This window comes from Cyanistes caeruleus, chromosome 3 (assembly GCF_971803275.1).
Source record: "Cyanistes caeruleus chromosome 3, bCyaCae1.hap1.1, whole genome shotgun sequence".
Lineage (NCBI taxonomy): Eukaryota > Metazoa > Chordata > Aves > Passeriformes > Paridae > Cyanistes > Cyanistes caeruleus.
Genome location: NC_141703.1, coordinates 5,865,532 through 5,877,323, shown reverse-complemented (window position 1 = coordinate 5,877,323; position 11,792 = coordinate 5,865,532). Strand labels below are relative to the sequence as shown.

General features: G+C 43.5%; 1 protein-coding gene across 1 annotated transcript; it reads left to right on the top strand.

Annotated features, from left to right (window-relative positions):
* The first annotated feature begins 1,384 nt into the window (after nucleotides 1–1,384).
* LOC111927302 (uncharacterized) lies at nucleotides 1,385–11,530 on the top strand. Its single transcript, XM_086879622.1, has 6 exons — nucleotides 1,385–1,468; nucleotides 1,578–1,721; nucleotides 4,971–5,077; nucleotides 6,645–6,782; nucleotides 7,029–8,131; nucleotides 10,982–11,530. The coding sequence occupies exons 1-5, from the start codon at nucleotides 1,463–1,465 to the stop codon at nucleotides 7,081–7,083; spliced, it is 450 nt and encodes a 149-aa protein (XP_086735748.1). The 5' UTR covers nucleotides 1,385–1,462; the 3' UTR covers nucleotides 7,084–8,131; nucleotides 10,982–11,530.
* Nucleotides 11,531–11,792: the final 262 nt, after the last annotated feature.

Below are 11,792 nucleotides of genomic sequence, written 5' to 3'. Positions count from 1 at the left end.
ACACTATGTACTGGACACTGGCAGCTGTATCAAATTGCTTTTCTGATGTCTTCTAAAATGGAACAAACAGATTTAGGCAGCACATTGAGGATGAGAGACATAGTTAAGCGTACACACACAAGTATTTTTCCATTTCAAAACAGTCCTGCAATTAATTATAAATGTGCATGCACTTAAACACACAGTTTCTTTCTTGCACAGTACTTGCACTGAATTCAATATAACCTTCAAACCCATGTTTCCATTAGCTCCTTTGTGATACCACAGCTTTGAAAATATTCTCAGTGCTCCAACATTCAAGGCACACAAGATTCAAAAGTGGCCACTCAACTCTATCTTCAGCATCATCTCACAAGGAGAACATTACATTCCTTTTTATTTCCTCCACCCCTTCTTTCCTTTTTCTTAAATAATTTATTAAAACTACTGAAAGTATTTTCTGGTCAGCTTTCTCCCTCACTATAGGAAGCATAAATATCTTTTAATCCCTGATTCCACAGCTTGGTTCCCTCTCCAAAGGCCATCTTCTACATAATAACCTGATGTTGATGGACTAATGTCAGGAGAAAAAGTGGGGGAAATGATAATGTATTTTTAATCACAAGTTGAATTACTCCCTAGATAGCAAAGCTGATTTCATGGCATGCCCCTCTCTCAGTGTCTTATGGAATCATCCATCACTGACAGAATGACTTGGAGAAATTTCTTCCTGCTACCATCCTACAACTGTGACCATCACTTCTCAGAAAGAGAGCCTTTAAAAACAAAACTAAAGGTAACTGGAAATTAGCAGCAGGAAAACCAGAGAGGATGTCAGTAAGTTATGATGGGTGTACAACAATCAGAAGTGGTTTCCCCCCTCATAATCCATAAATGACCTATGAACCTTCTTGCCACGGCTGTCAGAGGTGGTGTAAGTAGAGTGAAAACAGAACTGGAATCCTGAATTACACAGAAATGACAGAGCAAATACCAGTTACTGTGTTGACTGTAAATCCTGTAGTAGGGAAATCCATTCTAAACCAGACTACTGATCTAGATGGACCAATGACAGACAAATTCTCTCCTTTGCAGGATGGAAATTAGACTTCTTCAGCAAACAAAGCTATTCATTTTCCATTGCAACTTGCAACCAAACCCTTCAGTCCTGAGCTTCTCTCTAAGACAAGAGAGGCAAGAATGAAATGGGTGAATGTATCTGTGGCCTCATAATTCCATAAAGTTCCATGTTGACTCATCAGGAGAACGTGAGCACCAGCAGCCCATCAGTTTCATCCAACTCTGTCCCTAACCATGTAGAGCCAGGACTCTGATGGAGAAACATTCTGGAGCAGGTTCAGCTGTGGCAGCCTAAAACATTACTGCCCCCTCTTGTCCATCCCAGCCTTCTGCCAGGCATCACTGCTCCATTCATCCACCTCAGCTGCTCCAAGCCACAGCACAGTGTCACTTCAACCTCCTGATGAAGGTGGGTTCTTATCACGACTCTTATTTATTTTTTATAGGCAAACTGCACCTGTAATTTTCCAGCTGTGAACTGCTGGGGCTGAAGCAGCTGCACATGGTCCCTTCTGCAGTGGTTGGCAACATCTGGAGGAGGAGGAGGTGATGTCAGAGGTCATTGCAGCAGGTCTGAGACAACTCTGGTCCAAGCTGAAGAGGTTGAATTATTCTTGCTGAAAGAGGCTGCAATTCTCCTGTTGCTAGAGCCCAGAGCCAGGGTAAGTTCTCAGCAAGTTAACTCAGTACAGCACTACAGTGCTGGAAAACTTTCACTCCGAGTTTCAGAGGGGACAGAATTCCAAATGCTGGGCAGGAAACCATGGCCATGTGAAAATGAAGCTGGGAGACAGCTGCCCTAAGCAACCAGGGCAGAGCATCTTTGAAGCAAGTGAAGTGTGCCCTGTCCTGGGAAATCTAATCCCAGTTACAGTCCAGACAGAGCACTGTACTCCCAGGAGTAAATTCTTACAGCCTGGTTGCCTCTGAGATTTTCCCATGCCTTATCCCTGATTAAAGGCCTACATGAAAAGCAGCGTAAGAGAGTAAGTGTAAGAGGGGAATTTGAGCAGGCTTAGTCAAGGTTTCTGCATTTCCTTGTGTTTTGGAATGCTTGGGGGTTTAGATGGGTTTATTAACAAAATTTAAATTGTAAATAAATCTTGAATGTTGATGCAAGCTCATCCATACTTTCTAAAAGTGTTGCCTAAACTGGCTTCTGGGAAGAAGTAGGCTCTGAAAAAGGACCTAAATTATTATTTTTTAATGACCATTAAGTGCACAGTTGGTTTTTTTTTTCTTACTGCAATATATAATCTGTCACGTTCAGAGTGATTCTAAGAATTTCTTTTTTCTTTTAAACACTTTTACTTAGAATAAGCCCATTACAGACAATGTTTATGGCAACAGCAGAACACAGAGCTATGTAAAGCACAGAAACAAGGAGAGGTGCTGTAATCAGCATTGAAACACTACAGAGACAGACCTGAGCAGAGTGAGTGTGGGACACATACACAGAACAATCTGCAGAGTAAGGGATAAGCTTAACTTACTGATTTCTCCTCCTCTTTCACTTTTTCTTAAATAACAAACAAACAAAAAAATCAGTTGCAAACATCCTTCCTCTGGCTTCCATTCTTTCTCATTGTTTCCTCTGGCTGATCTTTGTCATCCCTTTCACTACATTGGTCCTCTGCCACCTTTATTTTGTGCCCTGCCTCAAACCCTGGGGCTGAGGGCCCCTGAACTGTCCCCAGGTGCTGCATCAGCTTTTCTCCTACTGCTGTGATGTTTTCTTTGGAGTGCAATAGATTTATAGGTAGCTTTTAGAGCTTTCAGTGGACTTTAGTCAGGAAAAAAAAAAAAAAAAAAATTCCTAAAGACAATTCTTCATAATTACCCAATAACAAGAAGCAATTGATCATTAACTTTCATGCTCTGATCTTCCACAAGCAGACTTTGCAGTTACTGCAAATTAATCATTTCCTTAGGTACTCTTAGGCAAAGGTAATAGGAAGGAGCTATCTCATGGGATTTGAGAATTGCAGCAAGTCTTTGGCAGAAATACCTTTCCTTTACCAGCTTTGAGTCTGTAAGGTTCCAAAATGAAAACCTGGAGGTGACGTGTCATCAGGATTAAAACTCTCAGCCACCTGGACGTCCCAGCAGGCCAGACTCACATCACCTTGAGCTCACCCACACCCTTTCTCAGCCTTCTTTAAGCCCCCTTTAGCAAGGGACTCTCTCCAGGGTCACAAGTCAAGCAGGCTTGGCTAAAAATATTCCCTGACACTGTCCCTGTTCTGCCTCACTGTCACATCCACCTCACCCTGGACATCATCCAAGGGACAGTCATGTCCCAGCACTGGGCACAAACCTGTTTGTAGCTCAGGGATCCTCCAGGAGTTCTTTTACTCCCCCTGGTTAGATTAAACTACCTACCAATGTTTATGTTTATTCACTATTCGAAATTCAAATTTGAGTGAAATTAAAAGGCTCTAGAATGGCAATCTAGTTAAGAACTTTATGAAGAGCACTTTAGAAATAAAATCTATTATAAAGCACTTAAACTAATGAAGGTTGCTCCCTGTCCAAAATCCTTAGCATTCTGCACTAAGAAGGTAAAAATCTTTTAAAGAAACCTTTAAAATTCTGAACTGCTGCAGGTAAGATCTGAAGAGACAACAGTGAAACAAGCTACATTTGCTATCATATCTCATTCCAGGACAAAACAAGGAAAAAATGGTTTAATACCCCTCTAATCTGAGAAAAAATAATATTATTCTTTTTTATAGGTGAAGCCATTTCATAGTGAATGAGATGATAATCTTGAATGCATCACCTCTTCAGGCTCTCAGAAAAATTATACATCTGCATACTCATACTATAGATATTCATACTCAAACCAGGGAACAGTGTCTAGCAATAGAATAATAATAAAAAATTCAAAATACAATCTTCAATAGAGCTAACAGTGGAGGTAGAGAAGGCTTAGCTCATCCTATGTAGGAGGACCTGTACAATGGAATTTTGAACTGTCTTTTTTCCTCTTGTTTACACAAGGAAAGTTTTTTAATACCATCTTAATAGCATTTTTAATTAACCAGAAATACACATAAATAATAGATTTCAAGAAGCCTGATGGGGCTTGCATTATAAAATAACAATGTAATTAATTCCTATGAGGAAGCATTATCTTTACACTGTCCTACCTTGGTCAAACACAGCGAGACAGTAAATTTGGTTAAAAGCAGAGAAGAGTGGGGGGAAATAAACCAAGTCAAACAGAAGAGCAGCGGCTGAGGAGACAAAAATACCTGTGATCAAAGGCTGGCACAGCATGGGTGTTTTATTAATCTTGCAGAGCCCGGGGAGCAGCCCTGCCGTGGGTCTGTCCACGCTCCTCCCCACGGCCACACCTGTGACAGGCAGAGAAAACCTCCCCAGACCATTCTCCCTGGCCAGCCAGGGCTGGCACAGGGCCCTGCTCACCCCAGCCCAGCGGGACTGGAGCAGGTGCCAGTTATTTTTATGTCTCAGCTGCAGTTTACATCTGACCTGCTCTCAAGTTCAAAGAGAGCAGCAGCCTCAGCAAGCCCTCGGGGAGGGCAGAGCCTTGTGCTCCCGGCTCATCCGTGGAGGAAGGGTGGCGAGGGATGGGCAGGTGGTGGCCATGGAACTGTCTGCAGGAACGGTCTGCTGCAACCATCAGAAACCAGGGCCTGTCTGATGCTGCACAACGTGAGAGATGCCCAAAAGGCCTGAGCCCTCATCCCCCATCACCACAGCAGCCACCCCTGGCAGCAGCAGGCCGTGGGGCCGAGCTCGGGCCGATCTCGGTGCTTCTGGACACTGGAATGTCTGCACAGCTCAAAAATACAGGAGCAAGGCACTGAATTCATCCATGTCAAAAGGCACTGAAGTAATAATCTAATCTCAAACTGATTCACCAGTTCACTCTCACACTGCAGATCTCAAAGGACTATTTGGAACAGAATCAAGTGGCCAAATACCTGCAAGGAATCATGTCCACAGCAGTTCATCTGCAAACTGAGAATTATTTGAAAATCCACTTCAAGTAAGTCATTCTCCTGCTACGAAAATCTCAGCTTCCAGGATTAGAAACCTTTTGGAAGATTATTCACTCCCTCATCTGACAGTTAAAAGGATGCCAGAATTACTATATCCTGGACTGCAACTGAGGCCATTCAGTGAAAGCAGCTTTCCTATCAAGGGACCATCTTTTCAGTGAGATCCATTACATATCTCAGGGTTTGACTGAAGTATTTAGTATCCTTTTTTTTCCCCATAAACACAAGGGCCGAGCAGTCTTCTAATCTTCAAGATCACAAATGCCCAGCTTCTACAGCTGCAGTAATTAAACCAACTTCTCATTCCATTACCCACATCAAGTCTCTTCCTCGGCATCTGCTCTATTCCCACACTGCACTTTCAATCAAACCAAGATAAGCTATTTTCTAAGATCAGCTGATTTGTCTGTCCCTCAAGACATCACCAGAGCCAAAAGGATTCTGAGCAGATATGATGCATCTTGCTAAATATCCAAAAGGTCTCTTAAAGGAAAAAAAAGCAGACGTCAATGCAAGTGGTTATTTTTAGCATCTGAGTTGTTCTATATTTATTCCTTTATGTCCTTCTAAAAAAAGCACAATCTGATGAAGCATTACCATAAAATACACTCTACTGGGAAGTCTGCTTTATGACTCCTGGCTACTGAGCAACAAGTACATCACAGCACCCACTGAACCACACGAGTTTAAGGGTGCACACAGGACAATGCTTCCTCAGTTCCAAAGAAATGTTTAAAACAGCCCAAACCCAAAAACCAAACCAACCCATCCACACAGAAAGCAAACTCCTCAGTATAATCTGTCATTCTGATTAGATGCCACTCTTCAGACTGAAGCTTAAAAACTGCCACTTTTAAGTATTTTTAATTGTCTAAATCCCCAAAAAACCCTCAAGACACCTTGTGAGTTACCTGTTAAAAACAAGACAAACCAAACTCCAGGACACACCATACTGCAACAAACCCTCAAGTTAGCAGGAACAGCAGCAGCTCAGCTCATACAAATACTCAGACTATGAAAGACTACTTAATCTCTTCCTTATTCTCTTCCCTCAGAGCTTTTACCTTTTTGCCCTGAAGACTCCTGGCCCTCTACCTCCAATATATTTACCCCAATATCCCTGTGCCTCTGATCCTATGCAAATTAGCTGAAGATACATTTTCAAGGACAAGAAAATCAGTTTATCAGTTAATCAAAGGTGTGGCTTATTTGTGTAGGAAGAGTTATGTCAAATGAACAGGAAAAGAAAAACTGTGTCAAGGAAGCTTCTGCTAATTGCAGTAAACTTTCATAAGAAAAAGAAAACAGTTTAAGACAGGGCCTAACATTTACAAAACTGGGAAGAAAACTTGTGTTTTGGAGCTAATAGTATTTTAATTTGCTGCTCTAGAAAGACAGCTGTTATCTAGCCACAGTTATTTTAGATTTTTGCTTTATGCTAGATCTCTCAACGTGCCCATGGAAATAGCAGGAGTTGGGATGGGGTGGGGGAAGACAATACATGTATTGTCTCTGTGCATTAACTTGAAACCTCTCCCTCCTCTGACCTTGAAGAGAGTTCTTCAAGACAGAGTTGTCTTCCTTCCAGGTATTCCCTACCTACAAGACAGACATGTCCCATCACTCAGCCGTGCCCTTCAAGTATTTTACCAACTGGCATTGCCTACACATCGACAGCTCTCTGATCCCAGGGTAAACAACAGATGGTGGAGGGACTCCAGAGTATGAAGCCATGCTCAGCACACACACTGATATCAGATGAATAGGTTTGGTCAGTGGCAGGTTATTACTGCCTTCATGCAGTGCAAATCAGCCAAGTCAGAGATTTTCCACCGGGTAAAAGTATGGATCTCCAAAAAATTATACATTTTTGAAGCTAAAAACATGCATGCCTTAATTACCTCAGTCTCAGACTGACCTTTGTCTATTTGTCTACAGAGACCTTGCACTACATAACTGCTGTACTATGGAAGCCAGAATGACTCCAGGTTAATTTTAAAACAAGCTGTTCTGAAAGCTTTCAACTGAGCAAACCCACCTAACTTCTCCTATCTTGTTGTGAAATATTTTTCCTTACTGATTAAAATGTTTCCCATGCAGCTGTGATTTCATTTTAGTCTTCTGCAGAAAACTGAAGAAAATATCTAGTTTGAATTCAAGCATCCTCTTCTCATACTAACATAAAATTCACCAAAAAAGGGAATTCTCTCACTGTTGTGCATCCTCTACTAACAAAAAAAAAAATCAGTTTCTTTATCATTGTAAAGTACCCCAAAGCAAGACAGCAAAAGCATGAAAAACCTTAGGGAGAAATTAGATGCTTTTTATCCTCTCTGATTATTAAAAACAAACAACAAAACACATACACCAAGCAAAATGAAATTATTTTTGCTTAAGGAAAGTTCATCTGTGGCAGAAGGAGCACATCTGATTTATTCTCATTTCCTAGATGAAAAGCTATTTAGTTCAGATGAAAATTCTGAGGCAGTTTGTCTCTTTTGTGGATTGGATAACCCCTTTTTCAAAATGGATTAAATTCCAGAATAAGCACGTCAAGAGAAGTTTGTTCAGGAACCTGCACTGTGAATGAAATGGGGTTTGCCTCTTGGCAATCTTCTCTTTTCCTCTATTACTTAATGCCCAAACTTAGCTGTTTTATAGATCTTGTTAGTATTTGGGTGTCAAACTGACCAATACAACCCGTGCACTGGAGAAGGCCAACACACAGCCAGGTGTAACCCACTTGTTTAGAGCTGCTCACACATCCTTCCCAGCTCCCTGGTGTGCTCCCCTGAGCAGACACCCTGCAGACCTGAGCTGGTTCCACAAGCACAAAGCTCCCAAGGACACAAACCACCGAGGGGGTCACTCCTTGGACCAGCCATGCTGTAATCAAGAGCACACAAGGGACAAAAATAGCTTCTTTCAGAGGAATTAAGACTGCAACATGACCTCTGGCACCTGCTATGAGAAGGTGGAAAAAGCAAGAAGGGAAGTCCAGCCAGAACACAACCAAGTCCCAGCCACAGCCAGCATCAAAGGTAGTAGCTAAAGAGGGCTAAGTTGCTCCCTTTGCACTTTCATAAGTAATGCATTTTTATATTTGATGTTAACCACTATTTCTGCAGATCTCAATACTTTGTGCTGCTTTGCCTTCTGCTGAGGCCCCTCCAGCCTCTTGTGCCACTTTTCTTTCCTCAATATTTGCCCTTCCTTCTGTCATCTTCCCTATCACTGCTGAGCACCCCCCCTATTTTCAGCTTTATTTTGTATCATCCGCTCCAAAATATTCTTTCCCAAGACAAAGATCAATCCCCTCTATGAGCACAGAAGCATAATCTATTAGTTTATACTGCCCTCCAAATAAGCCAGGCCTAAATCCCCCCTAGGCACGCTTGGGATCTGGGACACCTGTGTGGTTTGTTACACTCACTGGTTATCCTCATCCTAAAAACTCTAGGCACCACTGCCTTCCTTCAGCAGCTTCTTCCCTTGAGATGGCAACAGCTAACAGGGCTTTTGCTAAATTTTCCTTCCCCTCCCCAGCCCAGCAAAGCAGACAGCACTCCAAGTGCAGGGTCTCAATGCCCTGAAGCCCACTCCCCTCGAGGTCTCCTCAAGGAAGGTGACAGGAGTCAGAGGCACAAACCTGGAAACGAGGAAGATCCAAAGGGTTGGAGGCCCAGCAAAATTGCTGTGCAGGATAATCCAAAGGGACAAAAGGTTGGTTGATTTGAGTGTGCACACAGGCACGAAAACATGGGGAGGGCAGGTGAAGCAGATTCAGGATCCATCTCTTGCTCCATCTGCATCATCTCAGGATCCATCTCTTGCTTTTTATTCATCAGTGCTCACTCACTAACAAGTCACAGCACAAAGTTTTGTCCCCCTGTGTCTGTTCCAAGACACTGATCACAACAGTTTTCCCTCTGGGACAAGTGTCTTAGACGAGACCCATGCTGGGTACTCCAACTTTTTGAAGCAGACTTGTGTGAGGCTGAAATGACACCCTCAGTGTCCACAGCAGCCCCTGTGACTCTCAGGGCCCTGCAGGTATCTGTGTCCAGCCTTTTCTGCAGGCAGAACCGGGCAGCACGTGCCACCTCTGTCAGGCAAGGTACAAGGTGCTGGCCTGGAAATGCCTTTCCATGGCCTGCAGGCAGCAGGACGAGCAAAGAACTGCCCCCAGTGTTTATTTAACAGCGGTCCTGGTCAAGGCACCAGGCTGGAATCAATATTGTTCACGCTGCCTGGGGATCCACAGAGAGCAAAGGCCCAGGTTACCTTGCTGATAACTCCCTCTACATGAAGGTAAAAGGTCTGGAAGACATCCTTGGAAACCTTGACCATAACTACACCCAGACCAGGCTCTCTCACCCCACAACTTGTAGGGACAGAGGTTCATGAGACTTTACAGGTGACAGTCTCTGTTTTGAGCAAGGCTGAGCTGTTAAAGTTCCATTCAAGGACAGCAGAGATGCTGTACCACAGGGTGGAAGAAGGCTTTGGCTTGGCCTCTTCTCACAGCAAAGCTCTGTGCCTGCTCCTTATCATTTCATATATTGAGAGGAATGGATCCAACTGGATCAAGCTTCTCCACTGGGCCAGAGGAAAAAAGCTGCAAAACTTGAGAGAAAGCTCCTTTTCTGTCTCCCCCAAACAACAAGATGTGCAGAAAGGTGAGACCCTGGCCTGGGTGTGCTTCTGGAGAGCTGATGGAGAAAAACACCCACCCCCTGACAGCACCCTGATCTCAGAAATCAAGCAGGATTCAGGCAGCAGGTTCCATAGGTCACTCAAGTGAGCAGGAAGAGAAATAACATTTGTTCCCACAGGAGGCTTACACAGACACCACTGTCAGGGAAATGACACTCTGTGAAGTGGAGAAGAGGATAATTTGACACTTCCTGGAGCAGCAGTTCAAGGACCAGAGATCCAGGGGACAGGTTTCCTCCAGAGAGCTCTGCAGCACATGCACAGGAAGAACAGCTGACCGAGGGACTAGGGTACCTCAAATGTAAAGAACATGAAGAGGACAAAGCAAGTAAAACTGAAATCTGCTCTCTTGGCCTGCTCCTACTGCACTGCACATGGGGCTCAGCTCCCCTGGCAAAGGGATCCTCTCCTGTGTGGAGAAAAATCCACAGAGAACAGCTCCAAATTCCCAGCACTGGCACTGAGGGGAAGAGAGGACTTCTGCTAACAAGTTTTATGAGAATTACATGCTATACTGCAGTATGGTTCTGTTGCTTGGGGTTTATTTGTCTTTATAAACCTTTGCTTCAGGCATCTGATGGACAGGTAAATTTTCAATCTTCCTTACAATATGTGCCTTTGTCACTGTGGTTATAATCCCCACAGCTACTAGAAAGAACAGGGATTAGTATGTCTATTTGAACTACTGATAAAGACAGAAAAGCATACCACATAGTCCTTTGATTTCCAGTTTGAGCAATATCCTGAGCCTGAACATTCAACATGGGTGTATTTCCCCCCCTTCCTCCTCCAAACACGACATTCAAACACCCAGAGGTTATCAAACACAGAGCTAGTACTAACCAGCCTCTCAGGATATGAATCCCATGGGCTCAGGGCAAATTGCTGTAGAAGCCTGTTTCTTCTTCAGTGGACTCTGTGCTGATTCACAAGCCCCATGAAGGGCTCAAGGCAAGGGCAGGATTCCACTGTGGCACGCACCCTGCCAGGCAATGCAGCCACTGCTACTTAAAGTTCTACTCTTTAGCTTGACCAGTGCTGCTACAAGACAGGCCAGAAGGCCAGATTTGGTCAAAAACAAGTCATGGGGTAACCTAACAGGGTCTAAGCAGAGTGGATGCCAAGGGGCCAGTCCTTACAATCATGTTTTTGACTTTTTCCTTTTTTTTCCCCAGAATTGTCTTCTTGTGTCTCAGAGCAGCCAGAGCACTGCAGTAACACCACCAAGTGCTTCATTGATCCTCTGCTTCCCAAACATCTCCCTTTTACAGCTTGCCATGAAGCATCACCAACTCCCACACAAGGGCTCTGCTTCAGACATGCATTGAAGATGTCTCCTACCCTGACCCTCCCTGTCTTCACTTGATGAGTACCCAGAACCTAGAGAAAGCAGCTATCAAAGGAGAGAGGGGAGGTTTCCTTACATCCAGGCTCACCCTGACACAAGCGACACGTGGAGCAATATTTTAAGTGTGTGTGGGAAATCCCAAATCTTTATGAATATATTAGAGACTGAAATTTTTTTTTCAGTAATTTCTTGTTCTGTTTCTTTGCTTCCTCTGCTCCTGCTCTGTATATCATACATTCTGGCTTATTCTCCAGCCATAAGCACTGAGCCACAGAAATCTGAGAGAAAGCAGATCTGTCGTGCACTCACATTATCACCACCTAGATGTAAATCCTCACTATTGGCTCCCCAATAAAGAACCAGTTGCAGAACAAAAGGAATATATTTCTTTAGATATATATATCTTTATAATGTATCTCTTTATCAGGCAGTTCACTTCTCTTACAGGGGCTGGACAACAGGGAACAGCCAAACTGGGGGATAAAAGGAATAAAAAAGGTCAATGTAGGGAACAGACAAAGCAGATCTGGCAGCTGCCTGCAAAAGGAGACAGAAACAGTTCTACTTCCAAATGAGGTAACAAGACCCTCAGAAACACGCAGGAAAAATCCTTACCAGAGCTGTACACTCATACCTAG

Bases quoted from the DNA above. Each gene is read 5' to 3' on its own strand.
- LOC111927302 (XM_086879622.1), top strand. The intron at 1,722-4,970 runs GTAAGTTCTCAG...CTCACACTGCAG, and splicing joins TGCTAGAGCCCAGAGCCAGG to ATCTCAAAGGACTATTTGGA. The intron at 5,078-6,644 runs GTAAGTCATTCT...CTGACCTTGAAG, and splicing joins TATTTGAAAATCCACTTCAA to AGAGTTCTTCAAGACAGAGT.